Below are 19,217 nucleotides of genomic sequence, written 5' to 3' on the forward strand. Positions count from 1 at the left end.
TGGGCCGGGCAGGGTCACCACCACAGCAGAGGGCTGGATGGCCACGGTGGAGCTCTGGCACTGCCTGACACAGCACTCATTGCAGCTGTTGGCCAGCGGGGTGGGCCCGCAGGGCTGGCAGCAAGGGTTGCAGGGCTGGCAGCGGGACATGTCTCTGGCTCACAGGGGCACCTGGCACACAGGGCAGGGACAAGCACAAAGCAGGCACACATGAGAAGCAGCCCTGCACCCAACCCCCCTGCAGCCAAGCCACCTCCTGCCCCCCATTGCACTGCCCAGCCCAAAGCCCACCAGCCTCCTCAGCCAAGTCCCAGCCTCTCTCTGCACAACACCTTCTCTCCCCTTCCCTCTCCCAGCACCAGCAGCTCCCAGCCCTGGCCTAGCACAGCCCCCATCAGCTGAGACCTGCAGGGAGGAAAGACGTGGTCTTGAAGCAGCATCAGGAGGAGAAGAGGCTTCCCACTCACCTGATTCCTGAGGAGAAGGAGGTGAGAGAAGTGGATGAGTGAGCAGAGACTTGGGCTGCCTTTTATAGCAGTCCTTCCCTGCCTCAGGCCCACAGGCACCTTTGCGGAAGTCATAATTTTCTCACCAGCTCCTGTCAGTTGTGAACCATCCCAGCTAATGGTAGGGGCTGTGTCCTGGTTTCCTGCACTGCTGCCTTTTCATTTCCTGTGCATTCCATGTGCTTTCCTATAGAAAGAATTCTGTAAGTGCTGGGATGGGAGGCCCTAGGGTTTCCGGTATATAAACACCTGAGTGCAGGTTCGAGGCTCAGATCAAGTCTTGGTGTCTTCCAGTGCAGGCACATGATGTGAAGTTGTGTCATTTCTGTGTGGTTTTCCTGTGGTACAGTTGTCGTGAAATGGACAGTTCCCTCAGGCTTTCTGCCCACAGTCTCGAGGGCTGCCATGAGAAGGGATATGAAACATCATTTTTTTTTCCCTTCCCATCTCTCTGTGACCCTCACTCTTTGTTTCACTCGGGCTTCTGCTGCCAGGGGTTGACCCTCTTCTCTATTTACACTGCCCTCAGGAAGACTGTGCCCATCTCGTTGACCTCCTCCTCTCTCTGTACCCTCTCAGCAGCTCCCTTGGGAAGACAAGGGGCATTTCTGTGGCCCGGTCTGTTCCCAGGGTACTTGAGTCCTCATCTGTTGGGGGTGTTTCCTACATATTTTTCGCAGAGATCCACCTTTTTTATGTTTTTCTGTCCTGCTGAGCATGTCCAGATTTTTGCGGGGTCCAAGGCAGACATTCCCGAGCGCACGTGTGGGCAGAAAGCCTGAGGGCAGTGTGCATTTCATGACAACTGTACCACAGGAAAACCACACAGAAATGACCCAAGTTCACATCACCTTCTTGCACAGGAAGACACCAGGCCTTGATGTGAGCCTTCTGCCTGCACTAAGGTGTTATGTCCCTGAAATCCTTGGGTCTCTCATGCCAGATCTTCCAGAAGCTTTCATTTAAGAAACCACGTGGCAAAAACCAGGAAATGAAAAGGCAGCAGTGCAGGAAACAAGGAAAGAGCCCCTACCATTATCTGGGATGGTTTACAACTAACAGGAGATGGTGAGAAAATTATGACTTCCACAAAGGTGCCTGTGGGCCTGAGGCAGGGCAGGACTGCTATAAAAGGCAGCCCAAGTCTCTGCTCTCTCATCCACTTCTCTTACCTCCTCCTCCTCAGGAATCAGGTGAGTGGGAAGCCTCTTCTCCTTCTACTTCTGCTTCAAGACCACATCTTTCCTCCCTGCAGGTCTCAGCTGATGTGGGCTGTGCTAGGCCAGGGCTGGGAGCTGCTGGTGCTGGGAGAGAGAAGGGGAGAGAAGGTGTTGTGCAGAGAGAGGCTGGGACTTGGCTGAGGAAGCTGGTGGGCTTTGGGCTGGGCAGTGCAATGTGGGGCAGGAGGTGGCTTGGCTGCAGGGCTGCTTCTCATGTGTGCCCGCTTTGTGCTTGTCCCTGCCCTGTGTGCCAGGTGCCCCTGTGAGCCAGAGACATGTCCCGCTGCCAGCCCTGCAACCCTTGCTGCCAGCCCTGCGGGCCCACCCCGCTGGCCAACAGCTGCAATGAGTGCTGTGTCAGGCAGTGCCAGAGCTCCACCGTCGTCATTGAACCTCCTGCTGTGCTGGTGACCCTGCCCGGGCCCATCCTCAGCTCCTTCCCACAGAACACCGCCGTGGGATCCTCCACCTCCGCTGCCGTTGGCAGCATCCTCAGCTGTGACGGAGTGCCCATCAACTCCGGGGGCTTTGACCTCTCCTGCATCACCAGCTGCTACCCTTGCAGATGTGGGCCCTGCTAAAGGCCCTGCAAACATCCTGGGGCAACAACCTGCAAGACCTCTGATTGTGCTACTGGACTGAAAACACAACTTTGGGACACAGCGTTTAGACTTTCTGCCTCTTCTTTTCTTCTTTCTTCCCTCTCCTGGGGACCTTTTGGCCCCCCTCCCTGTGCAGTGCAGGCAGAGGGACACCCCCACTCCATGTCAGTGGCTGCTGCTGGTGCCCTCTGTCAGCCACCTCCTTTGCTTCTTTAGACTCAATAAAGTTGTTCTGCATCCAAATCTGGGCCTCTGAGTCCTCCTTCCTTCTCTGTCTGCCCTTACAAGGCACTCAGGGAAACATGAGGGGAGAGCAGAAGGTGGGACTCCCTTTAGAGGATTTTAATTTGTGCTCTTTCCCTTGGACCTGACAAGCCTATCCCTGGCTACTCCCCAGCCAGGATTATGAGGGAAAGCATGGTCCCAAAAAGTGGAAGGAGAGGGGATGTGAAACAGCAATGCCTGGGCACAGCCCACAACTTCATCCCTTCCCACACCTCCCTTACACTGACTGTTCTGCCCAGCTGTGTCCAGACAGGCAGGGCTGGGGTGTTTGCTGTGTCAGGACTGGGATCAGCCACACAAAAGAGCTGAGTGGGATCAGCTGTTCCATGGAGCCCTTTGCAGGTGGATGTACCATGAAGATTGCTGCGATATTGTGCAGAACCTGCACCAGAAAAGGTTCCTGGCAGGAATGCCCACTGCAGCAGAGAGAGGCTGACAATGCAGCAGGTCCTGATGGCAGGACCTGTTACACTCTCATGGAGCTACACATTCTCTCTGCAGAAGGGTCTGGACAGGCTGGATACACGGGCCAAGCCAACACTGAGGGCCTACAAGAGTCGTTGCTGAGTCCTACTTTGGCCACAATAACCCCCTGCAGCTCTACAGGCTGGGGCAGAGCAGGTGGAAAGAGGCCTTTGTGGAAAAGGACTTGGAGGTGCTGGTGGACAGAGGCAGAACAGGACCCACAGTGTGCCCAGACCGGCAAAAAGGCCAAGGGTATCCTGGCCTGTGTCAGGAATAGTGTCCAGCAGGACCAGGGCAGAGATTGTGCCCGTCTGCTGTGCACTGGTGAGGCCACACCTCGAGTGCTGTGTGTAGTTCTGGGCCCCTCAACTGAGGAAGGACATTGAGGGGCTGGAGTGAGTCCAGAGAAGGGCAGTGGAGCAGCTGGAGTGCCTGGAGGGCATATCCTGTGAGGGCATGCTGAGGGAACTGGGGTTGTTTAACCTGGAGACGAGGAGGCTCAGGGGTGGCCTCATCACTCTCTACAACTCCTTGAAAGGAGGTTGTAACCAGATGGGGGTTGGCCTTTTCTCCCAGGCCACCAGCAGAGTTCAGGCTGCTCAGGGAATCAGTCAACCAGGTGTTTCAAGCTCATGGTGGGTGGATCTTGGCAAGTGGCCTGGTGCCCATGAAGACATTCTATCACTGCCTGTCCTCACCTGGGCGAGGGGAGAAAATACAATGCCAAAGTGAGGGGTCAAAATAAGGTCAGGGAACACTGAGCAATTCCTGTCACAGGAAAAGATGATTCATCTTGGGGAAATACAACTCCTTTATTTCCAGTAACCCATGGACTATGACAAAGGAAATAATAAGACATTAAAACCAAGATTCCCCCCAGCCTTTCATAGGTCCTGGCAGCAGTACCTGCTCCATTGTGGGCTTCTCTCCACTGCAGTGGATATTCCTACCAGGAATCTTTCCTAGTGTAGGCTCTTCCCGGGGTCATGGCTTTCTTCATGGTACATCCACCTGCAAAGGGCTCCACAGAACAGCTGATCCCAATCAACTCTTTTGTGTGCTTGATCCCAACCCTATCCCATGAAACATCCCAGCCCTGCCTGTCTGGACACAAGGTGGTTGGAATGGTCAGTGTAAAGGAGATGTAGGAAGAGTTGATGCTTTGGGCTGTGCCCAGGCATTGTTCTTCCCCATCACCAGTCCTGTAAACTTTTGGAGCCATCTTCTCTTTTGGTGTGGTCCTTGCAGTGGATAAGCCAGGGAGGTCTTTGTCGGCTCCAAGGGAAAAGGCACAAAGAAAACTCCAGCAACTCCAATCCTCTGCCTTCCTCTGCCCCCCATCACTGAACTCAATGGAAAAGTTAGCAAAGAATAATGAAAGACTCAGAGGCCAAGGCTTGGATGCAAAACAACTTTATTGAGTCTAAAGAAGCAAAGGAGGTGGCTGACAGAGGGCACCATCAGCAGCCACTGACATGCAGTGGGGGTGTCCCCCTGACTGCACTGCAGAGGGAGGGAGGGGGGCCAAAAGGTCCCCAGGAGAGGGAAGAAAGAAGAAAAGAAGAGGCAGAAAGTCTAAACGCTGTGTCCCAAAGTTGTGTTTTCAGTCCAGTAGCACAATCAGAGGTCTTGCAGGTTGTTGCCCCAGGATGTTTGCAGGGCCTTTAGCAGGGCCCACATCTGCAAGGGTAGCAGCTGGTGATGCAGGAGAGGTCAAAGCCCCCGGAGTTGATGGGCACTCCGTCACAGCTGAGGATGCTGCCAACGGCAGCGGAGGTGGAGGATCCCACCACGGTGTTCTGTGGGAAGGAGCTGAGGATGGGCCCGGGCAGGGTCACCAGCACAGCAGGAGGTTCAATGACGACGGTGGAGCTCTGGCACTGCCTGACACAGCACTCATTGCAGCTGTTGGCCAGCGGGGTGGGCCCGCAGGGCTGGCAGCAAGGGTTGCAGGGCTGGCACTGCTGGCACTTCTCAGGGCACGACATGTCTCGAGCCTGGGGCTGCACCTGGCACACAGGGCAGGGAGCAAGCAGAGCACACGCACACCTCAGCAACAGCCCGCCAAGCACCACCAGCAAGCCAAGGCTTCTGCTGCTGCCTGGCCAGGGACAGGCTCTGCAGGGGCCAACAAGGCAGCCTTGCCCTGAGCCCAGCAGGGCCTGCACACATCAGCCAGGCCCAGGGCTGCTCCTGCCTAAGCTACAGGAAAAGAAGCCCCTCAGCCCAGCTCAGCCTCTGGCCACAACACACGCTCTGCCCTCTGCCCACACCACCCCCATCCCAGAGCCCTCCCACAACAACAAGGAGCAGGGATGGGCTGCAAAGCTCCACCCTGTGCTAGAGAGGGGAGGAGAAAGGGGGTGTCCACTCACCGGGTTGCTGAGGACAAGGAGGTGACAGAAGGGCTTGAGAGAGCCACCAGTCAGGCTGGCTTTTATGCTGGCCCCACAGAGCCTCAGGGCCCAAAGGCCATGCTGCATAAGGGACAATTTTCCTGCATGATCCCAATGAACAGAAACATCTCAGGGAATGATAGGTATGGCATGAGTTGGTGTTTCCAACTACCCTGACTTTGGATTTCCTGGCCTACGTCATCACCCTTCCCTCATGGACACTTGTGAGTTCGGGTATGAGAGGTTCCAGGATTTCTGGGTGTAAGAGATGTGTCAGTATGGGCAAAAGTTGTGATCTAAGTGCACAAAGAAGAGGCAGGTGATGCCAGCCTGGGGCACTCTGCTCCTGCTGACAGGAAGGTTCCCAGCAGCTCCCAGCCCTCCAGCCTTTGGCTCATCACCCAAGGGCTCCCCTGAGCTGTGCCTGAGTTCACCTCTGATCCCAGCCATGGCTTCCACATGAGACAGGAGCAAGGACCCTGGGAAACAGCTCTGTGCCCCAAGGCTGCCTGGAGGGAGTATGAGGAGTGATGGCCTGGGGTCAGGATTCTCCTCTGTGAGACCTGAGTGCCGTGATCCTCTCCAGATCTCCTCAGAACAAGACGGGGAGCTGAGACTGTGTCAGATCCTGGCGCTGTTGGGGAGGGATGTCACTACAGGCCCTGGAATGCTTGGGCTCAGCCTTGGGCTCAGCCACAGCTGAGGACACCCCCAGAGGCACTGACACGTTCCCAACCTGCCCAGGGAGCACAAGGACCAACCCAGATGCACAGACACAGCAAAGGTGCCCAAGGACTCGGACAGGAGGTTGCACACAAAGTGCTCTGCCCTGTGCACAGAGGGACACGTGCAGGCCAGAGGCTCCCAGGGGGTGATCCCAGGGGAGCACAAGCACAGGGATGTGCAGACACTCACACACTCTGAGCACAGTCCTACTGCCACACCCATTAGTGGGGATCAGCACGGGGGCAGAGGGGATGGGATGGGATGGGAGTGAGGGGTTGTTGGGGAGCTGCTGTCAGAGCAGGGACGGGGCCTCTGAACAGCACAGATGCTCAGGCAGCAGTGCCAGAGGAGCCTCAGGGACTGGCCAGCCAGAGGAGGAAGCCAAAGTGTTCTGATCAACAGGACAGGACCAACAGTCAGGGGAGGACTTGGGTGATGAGCCAAGGAAGGGAGGGCTGGGAGAACTGGGGTCCTTCCTGTCCATAGGAATTACAAAAGCAGGAAGCATTACAGAAATACATCAGAGTGCCCCAAGCTGGTATCCCCTGTCTCCTCTGGATCCTTTGTTCACTTAGTCCATGTTTTCTGCCCACACTGACACATCCCTGCCCCCAGAAATCCTGCAACCTCTCATATTCTGTCATGGGGACTCACAAGTGTCCATGAGGGAATGGGAATGATGTAAGCAGGGAAATGCAAAGTCAGGGTAGAGGGAGGAAACAACTCATGCCTTACCAGTCATTTCCAGAGATGTTTCCGTTCGCTGGGATCATGCAGGAAAATTGTCACTTATGCAGCACGGCCTTTGGGCCCTGAGGCTCTGTGGGGCCAGCATAAAAGCCAGCCTGACTGGTGGCTCTCTCAAGCCCTTCTGCCATCTCCTTGTCCTCAGCAACCCGGTGAGTGGACACCCCCTTTCTCCTCCCCTCTCTAGCACAGGGTGGAGTTTTGCAGCCCATCCCTGCTCCTTGTTGTTGTGGGAGGGCTCTGGGATGGGGGTGGTGTGGGCAGAGGGCAGAGCGTGTGTTGTGGCCAGAGGCTGAGCTGGGCTGAGGGGGTTCTTTTCCTGCAGCTTAGGCAGGAGCAGCCCTGGACCTGGCTGATGTGTGCAGGCCCTGCTGGGCTCAGGGCAAGGCTGCCTTGTTGGCCCCTGCAGAGCCTGTCCCTGGCCAGGCAGCAGCAGGTGCCTTGGCTTGCTGGTGGTGCTTGGCGGGCTGTTGCTGAGGTGTGCGTGTGCTCTGCTTGCTCCCTGCCCTGTGTGCCAGGTGCAGCCCCAGGCTCGAGACATGTCGTGCCCTGAGAAGTGCCAGCAGTGCCAGCCCTGCAACCCTTGCTGCCAGCCCTGCGGGCCCACTCCGCTGGCCAACAGCTGCAATGAGTGCTGTGTCAGGCAGTGCCAGAGCTCCACCGTCGTCATTGAACCTCCTGCTGTGCTGGTGACCCTGCCCGGGCCCATCCTCAGCTCCTTCCCACAGAACACCGTGGTGGGATCCTCCACCTCCGCTGCCATTGGCAGCATCCTCAGCTGTGACGGAGTGCCCATCAACTCCGGGGGCTTTGACCTCTCCTGCATCACCAGCTCCTGTTGTGGCAGCAGAAGGTGCCTCCCTTGCTAAAGACACCAGACACAGACCAGACCAGAAGGCCAGAAGATGATTCCAGACTGAACAACAGAGAGAGTGGCCATTGCTTTCAGAGGGGCTGAGCATGTCCCGCTCCTCCATTTGAGGAGGCTGTCCTGGACTCTCTGAAAACATGGCCTCTGCCATTCATTCCCTTACTCTGCTTTCTCCTTTTCCACTTTTGCCTTTGATATTTCCTCTTTCTCTTTACCTTGATGCTCACCAAGTCCAGCCTAGGATGGATTGCCTTACTATCCCTCCATGGGGCACTGACTGTTGACTGCCCATGGCGATGCTTTCACTGCATCCTCTTCTCAGAGACATCTGGTTTCTTTCTCTAGAGTCATTAAACTCTTCTGCATCCCAGTTAGTGGGTCTCTGTGTTTATTGCCTCTCCAGACCCTCTCTAAGCTGTCCTGGGAGAAAGGAGATACAATGGGAGGAAGCGGACCCTTTCTTATTCCTAAGGGTCCCTGGGAGATCAGCAGCTCTCCAGGCACACAGGGCAGTCCCTCTTGCTGTGCATGGAGTAAAATGCTCCTACAGAAGATGGTCATGAGGGAGAAATCACCTTGGCGTGAGCCCAGAAACTCCTCTTCCCCTTCCCACCCATCCCCAGCAGAAGGGGGCATTGCCTAGATCCAAGAGCAAGGATACCTCAGGCAAGTCCCCTGCTCTTCCATCCCATCCAGGCAGTGCCCAGGCAGCCCCACACGTTCACTGCACACATTGGCAGGGCTGAGGTGCCTTGCAGAGAGCACCTCCCCAAGCCCATCACACAGAGCAGCTCCAGGACAGGGAAGGTTGTTCACATGGGCTGCCAGGATGACACAGACAAGCAACGCCCAGTTCCTGCCACTGAGCCATGGACAGAGCACCCATCACCACAGCCCTTGCTGTCTCTTTGCAGCTCAGGGACACTCCAGTCCCATCCTGGAACTCGGAGGAGGATGAACACTTCAATGGCAGAAGCTCTCTCAACAACTTCTCCCTTTCCCTGAGGCAACAACCCCGGCCCCTCCCAGGCAGAGAATCTTCATCCCCAGATCTTTGGGTGCAGAGGGGAAATTAGGGATGTCAGGGGAGAACTGAGGCTCCTTCCTTCAGAGCTCCACCTTACACGGTCTGCTTGTTCAGTCGAGGCTATGCAGGAGGTTGGTGTGCTGAGCTCTGCCCGTGGCTGTAAACCTGCCACCAGTTCCTGGGTCCACAAGCACAAGGGTCAAATGACATCATTGCCTACTGCCCTCTAAGGGGAACAGGAGTGGGAGAAAGAGATTTGCTCCTGCTGGCACACACAGAAAAGAGAAGGAAAAGGCACAGACGTGAAAAAACCCCAAAGGCACTTCTAATTGCCATAATTGATGCAGAAGAACAGAGACCTTGACTGGCTTCCAGCTGCTTTCTCCCTCATCTATAGGACAAGAGAAAGTAGTATGAAAACAGTTGTGGGTTGAGGTACAGACAGTGGGATTACTCACCATGACCATCACAGGCAACCCTGGGCTTGACTCGGAGAACATTCATTCCAATCATTACAGATAAAGCATAGTGCAGGATTGTGAGAGAGAAAAACAAAAGAGAAAAAAAAAAAGAAGAAGATATGGAAAAGAAAAAGCTGAAATGCTTTCACTCCATCCCCTTCTCTGTTTCAGACTCAACTCCCCTCCATTCCTGGTTCTGCTGCTTCCTCCACCCTCAGGCAGCACACGCGGGGCAGGATGGGGTGTTGCAGTCAGTACACAACAGGATCTTTCAGTGCAAAAAGGGACTCCACTGCACCTGCACAAGAGAATGCAGCAGGATTTGGGTCTTTTGTCCTAAATCACATGTTCCTGCCACTGAGACACAATGGCCAGGCCCTGACACTGAGTCTTTGGGGGATCTGTGGAAAATCTGTGCTTGAAAACCCGAGGAGTTTGACTCCAAGCCGTTTGATTCTCCCTGAGAATCCATCCTACACCTCAGAGCAGAGCAGTCCATGCACCTGGTGCCTTGAGTGCAATAGACACTTGGAGGAAGGTCTCAGCCTCTGCCTCCCTCAGCACAGGCTGATGAGCTGTGCAAGTGAATCTGGCACTGGCTTGGCCATGAGGAGCCCTTGTCCCATCCCAGGCACAGCAACACTCCCGCATAAGGCATCGATGGCTCCTTGTGCAAGGGCAGCCCTCTGCTCTGCTGGCTCATGGCCACCCCAGGGGGGACCCCTGCACAGGAGCTTCACAGACTCTCCTGGCCATGTCTATGTTCTTATCAGGCCAAGAAACATCATCAGCTGGGGGCTCTTGTGAGGACACACTGGGATGTCCCTGCCATGGCAGTCCTTGGGCAGGCGGGCGAGAAGCACGAGAGCGATGCCCAATTGCTGACACCTTTGCCACAAACAAGACCACAGGAATGACCCAGGTGAACATCACCTGCATTCACAGGATGACAACAGCCCTTGATCTGAGACTTCTGCCTCTGCTGACACCTTTCTGCCCCAGAAGAAATCCTTGAGATTCTCATCCCAGCACTTCCAGAAGCGTTCATATAGGAAGGCACGTGGAATTAGACAGGAAATGAAAAGGCAGCAGTGCAGGAAACCAGGACACAGCCCCTACCATTAGCTGGGATGGTTCACAACTGGCATGAGCTGGTGAGAAAATTATGACTTCCACAAAGGTGCCTGTGGGCTTGGGGCAGAGCAGGACTGCTATAAAAGGCAGCCCAAGTCTCTGCTCTCTCATCCTCTTCTCTCACCTCCTTCTCCTCAGGAATCAGGTGAGTGGGAAGCCTCTTCTCCTCCTGCTGCTGCTTCAAGACCACGTCTTTCCTCCCTGCAGGTCTCAGCTGATGTGGGCTGTGCTAGGCCAGGGCTGGGAGCTGCTGGTGCTGGGAGAGGGAAGGGGAGAGAAGGGGTTGTGCAGAGAGAGGCTGGGACTTGGCTGAGGAGGCTGGTGGGCTTTGGGCTGGGCAGTGCAATGTGGGGCAGGAGGTGCCTTGGCTGCAGGGGGATTGGCTGCAGGGCTGCTTCTCATGTGTGCCCGCTTTGTGCTTGTCCCTGCCCTGTGTGCCAGGTGCCCCTGTGAGCCAGAGACATGTCCTGCTGCCAGCCCTGCAACCCTTGCTGCCAGCCCTGCGGGCCCACCCCGCTGGCCAACAGCTGCAATGAGTGCTGTGTCAGGCAGTGCCAGAGCTCCACCGTGGCCATCCAGCCCTCTGCTGTGCTGGTGACCCTGCCCGGGCCCATCCTCAGCTCCTTCCCACAGAACACCGTGGTGGGATCCTCCACCTCCGCTGCCGTTGGCAGCATCCTCAGCTGTGACGGAGTGCCCATCAACTCCGGGGGCTTTGACCTCTCCTGCATCACCAGCTGCTACCCTTCCAGATGTGGGCCCTGCTAAAGGCCCTGCAAACATCCTGGGGCAACAACCTGCAAGACCTCTGATCGTGCTGCTGGACTGAAAACAGACCTTTGGGACATGGCATTCACACTTTCTGCCTCTTGTTTCCTTCTCTCTTCTCTCTCTTCCCTTCCTGTCCTGTCACCACCACCCAATGCCACCCTCCTGGGGACTTTTTGGCCTTCCTCCCTCTGCAGCGCAGGCAGAGGGACACCCCCACTGCATGTCAGTGACTGCTGCTGGTGCCCTCTGTGAGCCACCTCCTTTGCTTCTTTAGTCTCAATAAAGCTCTTCTGCATCCAAGCCTGGGCCTATGAGTCCTTCTATTCTTTGGGAACTTTTCCACTGAGCTCAGGGAAGAAAGCAGAGGAAGGCAGATGGTTAGAGCTGCTGGATTTTTGTTTTTGCCTTTTTCTCTGTGTCTGACAAAGACCTGTATGGCTAAACTACAGCAAAGACCACAGCAAAAGAGAAGATGGCTCCAAAATATGTTAGGAGTTGATACGGGCAACAGCAATTCCTGGGCACAGCCCACAAACTCATCCTTTCCTACACCTCCCTTACATTGACTGTTCTGCCCAGCTGTGTCCAGACAGGCAGGGCTGGGGTGTTTGCTGTGTCAGGATTGGGATCAGCCACACAAAAGAGCTGAGTGGGATCAGCTGTTCCATGGAGCCCTTTGCAGGTCGATGTACCATGAAGGAAACTCTTATCCTGTGAAGAACCTGCACTAGAAAAGAATCATGGCAGAAATATGCACTGCAGTGGGGAGAAACTCTCAATGGAGCAGGTACTGCTGCCATGACCTTTGAACCTGTTAAAAGAAACGATGGAACATTTTGTTCCTGAAGAACTGCACCCTTTGGCAATGACTCACCCTGTAACAGGGACCCACAGTGGAGCAGGGGAGCAGAGTGGGAGGAAGGAGTGCAGAGACTTCCAGAATGGGCTGGGCATGACCCCCTTTCCCTCTCCTCCTGTGCCACTGGTGGGGAAGAAGACAGAGATGTTGGCAGTGAAGCTGAGACCCGGAAGATGGAAGGCTGGGGGACAGTGTGGATTTAGATTTATTACTGTTTCTCTTTGTCCTAGTCTATGGGTAATTGGAAATGAATTAAAGCTAATTCCCCCAATATGAATCATAATTGCTGAGTGTTTTCCCTGACCTTATTTTGACCCCTCACTTTGGCTTTGTATTTTCTCCCCTCGCCCAGGTGAGGACAGGCAGTGATAGAATGTCTTCATGGGCACCAGGCCACTTGCCAAGATCCACCCACCATGAGCTTGAAACACCTGGTTGACTGATTCCCTGAGCAGCCTGAACTCTGCTGGTGGCCTGGGAGAAAAGGCCAACCCCCATCTGGTTACAACCTCCTTTCAAGGAGTTGTAGAGAGTGATGAGGCCACCCCTGAGCCTCCTCGTCTCCAGGTTAAACAACCCCAGTTCCCTCAGCATGCCCTCACAGGATATGCCCTCCAGGCACTCCAGCTGCTCCACTGCCCTTCTCTGGACTCACTCCAGCCCCTCAATGTCCTTCCTCAGTTGAGGGGCCCAGAACTGGACACAGCACTCGAGGTGTGGCCTCACCAGTGCACAGCAGACGGGCACAATCTCTGTCCTGGTCCTGCTGGACACTATTCCTGACACAGGCCAGGGTACCCTTGGCCTTTTTGCCGGTCTGGGCACACCGTGGGTCCTGTTCTGCCTCTGTCCACCAGCACCTCCAAGTCCTTTTCCACAAAGGCCTCTTTCCACCTGCTCTGCCCCAGCCTGTAGAGCTGCAGGGGGTTATTGTGAACAAAGTCTAGGACCTCACACATGGTCTTGTAGAACCTCACCCTGCCTGCTTGGCTCATGTATCCAGCCTGTCCAGACCCTTCTGCAGAGGGAATGTGTAGCTCCATGAGAGTGTAACAGGTCCTGCCATCAGGACCTGCTCCATTGTCAGCCTCTCTCTGCTGCAGTGGGCATTCATCCTGCCTTCGACCCTCTGTACTTTGTAAATTTGGCAAGGTTTGGGAGCTGGGGGAGAAGGCTGCTGGGATGGGCTCTGTCAGAAGAGTCCAGTGGCTCCTGCTGGGTCTGAGAGACTCAGTTCCAACAGTCTCCAAAAGGGACTCAGCGCTGCCTAACACTCAGCACACTTGTCATATGGGTGTTGGCTCTGTGAAATTCTATTTCATTAGAAATCTCTTGGATCGGGAGGAAATGGTTTAAAATGGATCTGGGTGTTGCTTTGGGATCCTCCACTTAGTGATGTAAAAAAGTAAATTTAGTTTTTGCATTCAGTCGTGGTGTCGTGGCTGTTCCATCTGGTTGCCGAGTTGACTCACTCTCCACGTGAAGGCGTGGTCAGCAGAATCTGGGAACAGCCATGCTATGGCCCAGGAAAAGTCCAGGACTGGCCAGGCTGTGGCAGTGACTCTCAGTAGCCATGCTTCAGAAAGTCAGGACCAGTTTGCCTCTATGTGGCAGCAAAAGAAATATAATAATGGTCAGTCTTCACGAGCAAAGATCCGGGGAAGGTCTCTACACCTTCCAGCCTGCGCATTGGATTTTTTAGGTGAGACACAGTGTGCGCGGAACTGAGCCCACCCTTTAATCCTAAGGTTCATCTGCCGGGGCCAAGCGAGCTTGGACGGTGGCAGCGAGGTCCTTAGGACGTAGGTGGGTTGCCTTTAAGGGCTAACGAGCCCCACCTGCCCAGGAGTGGCCCTGACCGGGAATCGAACCCGGGCCTCGGTGGTGACAGCGCCGCACCCTTACCACTAGACCACCAGGGGCTACCTAACAAAAGCAATATACTTTTCAGGTATTACCTCTGGAACATAAATACAGTCCCTCCATTTGCCACATGATGGTGGCAGCTCATGTAGCAACTCTTGTTGGGTGCTATCCCTGTTCACCATTATATTGATGATCTATTGATTAAGGCACAGGCACAACAGGAAACTGAGGCAGCTGCTGAATTGCTGAAAGGCCACTTACAGGACTGAGGCTGGGCAGTTATTCCAAAGGAAATACACAGCACTAGTACTGCTGTGCAGTTTTGGGGAATAGTTTGGCATGTGCAGCCTAGAGAAACACTGAACACAGTACAGCAAATGGTCCAACAGTTACGTGTTTTAACTATGCTGAAACAACTGCAAACTTTCCTGGGCCTCCACTACTCTCATTAGTGGAGATGTTTTATTCCACCCCTGGCAGTGTTACTGCACTCTCTGCAGAAATTGCTTTGGAAGAAAGTTGTTTGGCAATTGGACAAGCAACAACCAGAAGCCTTTGATGACTGCAAGAATGCTCTGATTGAGGCTGTACAATTGTACAGCCCTAGGCGAGGATATCCTTTGAGCTGGGAGCAACAATTCTAGATGACATAGACAGGATTGTGGCAGACAAGACGGCCTACAAATCAGAAAGAACCCGTAAGATTTTGGCCTAAAACATTACAGGGCTCTGCTACACATTATGCCCCAATGACAAACAAAATTCTAGCTGCAGTTTGGGCATTGCAAGAAACTGAAAGAATCACAGGCTGAGATAGAGACTGTGCACATCCCCATCCCCATTCACAGGAAGACAACTGACCTGCACTACAACTTCTCCTCTTATGCTGCAGCCTCTTGATGCCGAAATTTTGCCCCAAAAGGCACGGAGAAACTGCTTTAGAGACAAAGTTTGTTTCTTTAAAGCAGGAGGTATTTTATTGCAACGCGTTGGGGAGCTCTCCAGGTCGCCCTGGGCAAAGAGCTCCGTCGTGTACAATCAGCATAGCTCTTTTATACAATTTTTGAGTATAGGATTACAACATAATCATGCATATTCATTCTATTGCAACATCTACTTGTAATATTCATATATAGGTGGAGTCTGGGCGGAGTCTTCAATTTGGGGAGATTTCACGGTGGGGGTTCCTGTTGCCTTCCTCTGGGCGGGGGTCGTGTGTGAGTCTTCCTCACTGTAAACTTCTGAACTTTCTTTAGATCTTCTCCTTTTAAGGCAGTTTTGGCAAACATAATAAGGTCAGGCTGACTTTTTGGCTCATCCTAGGATTTGCTGATGCCACTCTTTCCTTGTTTTGTGTTATCTTTATTGTGTTAGTATCCTTTTGTCAGTATGTTCTGTTCCTTAGACAATTTATTACCTCCGTAGTTTCCTAACACTGAGCTTTTCTGTAGTGCTTTACATTTTTATGTTTTAACCTTTTGTTTCTCGGAGATTGTTTCCTTTTGTGCGGCTTCACTCTGTTACTATCAGATTCTTGAGTTCTTGTATTTCAGGTATCTTTGCCAAGTATCTGGGCCTTATCTAAGGGGGACTGTGCTGGAATTCTGTTGCCGGTGCCACAAATCCACCATCGAATTCAAGTCCAATCTGAAAAAGCTCAAACCTGTGTGGGCAATCGGCCCACCTCAAGCTACCAGGCCTGGACTAATTTTAGCTGAGGGAGCTGGAGCAACAGAGTGTGTATTACAGGAAGGAGGTGACACTCCTATTTTCCTTCCTTACCACATGCCTTGTAGACTTGTAGGACATGCACATACTCTGGATACATCGACTAAGGTGGTGCCTGACCAGCTGAGTGGTTTAATTCCCTAACAGGAGGGCTGGGACTTTTACGTTAGAGCATTATATGTTTATTCCTTTTTCCCCCCCCTTATATGTTCCATTTAATATCTGTGCAAAATTACCCTGTCCTACACTTCCAGCCCAGGCATAGGTGGTCTCTTGGATGTGGGGGTGGAATGCTAGGAGGAAAGGGTTAAAAGCAGAAGATTGGCAAGAAGGGGGTAGGTTTGCTCCAGTGGCCTTGCAGCTGGGAATGCCAAGGCCTGGAAACATCAGTCTGGGAAACACCACATTTTATGCCTAGTGCTGTTTATCCTCTGTCTGTTTTGAAAAGTAGATTTCTTCGGGGAGATAATGGACATGTCAACAGAGAAGTGGAGGCACTCTTGAGTGTCACACTTGAGCTCCCTGTTGAGAGAGAGATCAGAGCTCAGAGACCATGAAAAGCACAGGGAGATAACAGCGTGGAGGTAAACAATGTGTGGCCCTTGATAACTGGGTGCAAACAGCAGCCCTGCTGGCAGTGGGGATGAGCTGAGCCTGATGGTGCTGCATTCCCAATTCTCTGTCTCCACCCAGGTGCTGGTTTGGGATCCTCTGGGTAGCAATCTAAATAAATTTACTGTTTGCATTTCTTCCATGATTTTGTGGTTGTTCTGGCCTCCTGCCTGTGTCACTTCACACAATAGGCTTGCAATGGGCACAGTTCTAAGTTTTCCTGCTTGTTTTCTGGGTCAAGCTCATCTTATATCTGTCTGGGGCCAATCAGGACAGGCAAGCCAGGGAGTGCCCAGGTTTTGCCTGGGATAGTTCTGTTTCTTCAAAGTAGCTGATACATTTGGGAACGGTGCAAAAACAGGGTTGATAATACAGGGATGTTTTAGTTGTTGCTGAGATGACATCTTACACAGCAACATGGCTTTTCTAACCCTGAGGCTACCCTGCCAGTGAGAAGGCTGGGGGTGGACAAGAAGATGGGAGGGAACACAGCAGGCACAGCTGACCCCAGCTCACCAAAGGGATATTACAGACCATATGGAGTCACGCCTTGCAATTAAACTTGGGGGGGTGAAGTTGGCAGGGGCTGTTGTTACTTGGGAAGGGTGGTGAGGAATTGTTTCTTTTGCATTGCTTGTTTTATTTTGGTGAGTATTTTTCTTTCTCACTGTTGTTAATTTTTCTTTTTATTTCCCCTCTCCTTTCAACTGGTATCTAATTATTAAACCGTCTTTTTTGTAAAAAATATTTTTTTTTCATTTCTACCCTTCCAATTCTCCCCCCATCCCACATGGCAGTACTTGGGCACATGTACAACAATCATGAAAGCAGTGTCCATTACCTGAAAACTTTGTCACAAACAAGACCACAGAAATGACCTTGAGGCAAATCACCTGCCCACAGGGGATGCCAAACCCCCTTAATTTAAAGCACCTTCCTCCACTGGCATTTTTCTTCACTGCAAATCCTTGAGCCTCTAATCCTGGCATTAGAGAAATGACTCTTCTTATAGGAAAGCATGTGGAATTAGGCAGGAAATGAAAAGGCAGCAGTGCAGGAAACCAGGACACAGCCCCTACCATTAGCTGGGATGGTTCACAACTAACTAGGCAATAAAAAGAACAACTTCCAGTGGGGTCCTGAACAACAACAGGCTTTTAGGCAAATCAAGCAAGAGATTGCACATGCCGTGGCTCTTGGTCCAGTCAGGACGGGACCAGATGTAAAGAATGTACTTTACTCTACAGCTGGAGATAAAGGTCCCTCCTGGAGCCTCTGGCAAAAAGTGCCTGGCGAAATGCGAAGACGACCACTTGGTTTCTGGAGCCGAAGCTACAGAGGTTCTGAAGCCAACTACACCCCTATGGAAAAAGAAATCTTAGCGGCATATGAAGGCATACAAGCAGCCTCAGAAGTGATTGGTACCGAAACACAGCTCTTCCTGGCACCCCGATTACCAGTGCTGAGCTGGATGTTCAAAGGTAAGGTGCCCTCTACGCATCATGCCACCGATGCCACGTGGAGTAAGTGAATGGCTTTGATTACGCAAAGTGTCCGAATGGGAAACTCGAATCGCCCTAGAATTGTGGAAATTATAACCAATTGGCCTGAAGGTGGGAACTTCAGTCTGGTGGATGAAGAAGAAGAAGAGCCAGTGAGTCGAGCTGAAGAAGCTCCGCCATGTAATCAACTGCCAGATGAAGAGACGCGTTATGCCCTCTTCACTGACGGTTCTTGCCGCATTGTAGGAAGGAGCCGGAAGTGGAAAGCAGCTGTGTGGAGTCCCACCCGACGGGTGGCAGAAGCCACTGAAGGTAAAGGTGAATCGAGTCAGTTTGAAGAACTCAAAGCTGTCCAATTGGCCTTAGACATTGCAGAAAGAGAAGTATGGCCAAGACTCTACCTCTACACTGATTCGTGGATGATAGCCAATGCCCTATGGGGATGGCTAGACAGGTGGAAGAAAATGAATTGGAGACGTAGAAGAAAACCCATCTGGGCTGCCGACTTGTGGCAAGACATCGCTGCCAGAGTGAAAAAACTGAATGTGAGAGTCCGCCATGTAGATGCCCATGTACCCAAGGATCGAGCTAATGAGGAACACACTCATAACAGACAAGCAAACCGTGCTGCACAAGTCGAGGTGTCACAAGTAGACCTAGACTGGCAGCAAAAGGGTGAGTTGTTCATAGCTTGATGGGCCCATGATGCTTCAGGCCATCAGGGCCGAGATGCCACCTATAGATGGGCACGAAACCAAGGGGTGGATTTAACCATGGACTCTATTTCCCAGGTTATCCATGACTGTGAAACTTGTGCTGCCATTAAACAGGCCAAAAGGTTGAAACCCCTATGGTATGGTGGACGCTGGGAAAAGTATAAATACGGAGAGGCATGGCAGGTTGACTACATCACATTGCCACAAACCCGCCAAGGTAAACACTATGTGCTTACCATGGTGGAAGCGACTACTGGATGGTTAGAGACATATTCGGTACCACATGCAACAGCCCGGAATACCATTCTAGGTCTCGAGAAGCAAGTCCTGTGAAGACATGGTACTCCAGAATGAATTGAGTCAGACAATGGGACTCATTTTAAGAATAATCTGGTAATAATCTGTAACTGCCTAGCCCAGCCCAGGGGGACCTGTTGTCCTCCCTCCCTCTGCAGGGCAGGCAGATGGACACCCTGCAGGAGCTCCACTGCATCTTAGTGGCTGCTGCTTGTGCCGTCTGGGACCTGCCTGCTTTTCTTCTTTAGAGTCAGTAAAGTTGTTGTGCATCCGAACCTGGGTCTCTAAGTCGTCATTTCTTCTTTGGAAACTCTTCCATCTGCTCATGGGAGATATTGGTGAAATGACTGGTTGGGATTCCCTTGAGTACATTTGGTTTTGCGCATTTTCTGATAGAGCTGTCAGAATTGTCTCTGCTAACTGCCA

At 52.8% G+C, this 19,217-nt stretch overlaps 3 protein-coding genes and 1 pseudogene across 3 annotated transcripts; 3 read left to right on the forward strand and 1 right to left on the reverse strand.

Annotated features, from left to right (window-relative positions):
• The first annotated feature begins 1,585 nt into the window (after positions 1 to 1,585).
• On the forward strand, positions 1,586 to 2,307 carry LOC126635005 (feather keratin Cos2-2-like; annotated as a pseudogene).
• A 2,435-nt stretch (positions 2,308 to 4,742) lies between these two features.
• LOC126635015 (feather keratin Cos2-2-like) lies at positions 4,743 to 5,066 on the reverse strand. Its single transcript, XM_050305939.1, has one exon. It carries the CDS (start codon positions 5,064 to 5,066, stop codon positions 4,743 to 4,745), a length of 324 nt encoding a protein of 107 aa, XP_050161896.1.
• Positions 5,067 to 7,486: 2,420 nt separating this feature from the next.
• LOC126635012 (feather keratin Cos2-2-like) lies at positions 7,487 to 7,816 on the forward strand. The gene has a single exon (XM_050305936.1). The coding sequence runs from the start codon at positions 7,487 to 7,489 to the stop codon at positions 7,814 to 7,816; it is 330 nt and encodes a 109-aa protein (XP_050161893.1).
• Positions 7,817 to 10,902: 3,086 nt separating this feature from the next.
• On the forward strand, positions 10,903 to 11,208 carry LOC126635013 (feather keratin Cos1-2-like). The gene has a single exon (XM_050305937.1). It carries the CDS (start codon positions 10,903 to 10,905, stop codon positions 11,206 to 11,208), a length of 306 nt encoding a protein of 101 aa, XP_050161894.1.
• Positions 11,209 to 19,217: the final 8,009 nt, after the last annotated feature.

The sequence above is a fragment of the Myiozetetes cayanensis genome, unplaced genomic scaffold (genome assembly GCF_022539395.1).
Source record: "Myiozetetes cayanensis isolate MyiCay16 unplaced genomic scaffold, myiCay2020 scf104, whole genome shotgun sequence".
In the NCBI taxonomy this organism is placed as follows: Eukaryota; Metazoa; Chordata; class Aves; order Passeriformes; family Tyrannidae; genus Myiozetetes; species Myiozetetes cayanensis.

Coding starts and splice junctions, on each gene's coding strand:
- LOC126635015 (XM_050305939.1), bottom strand. CDS start 5,066: ATGTCGTGCCCTGAGAAGTGCCAGCAGTGCCAGCCCTGCAACCCTTGC.
- LOC126635013 (XM_050305937.1), top strand. CDS start 10,903: ATGTCCTGCTGCCAGCCCTGCAACCCTTGCTGCCAGCCCTGCGGGCCC.
- LOC126635012 (XM_050305936.1), top strand. CDS start 7,487: ATGTCGTGCCCTGAGAAGTGCCAGCAGTGCCAGCCCTGCAACCCTTGC.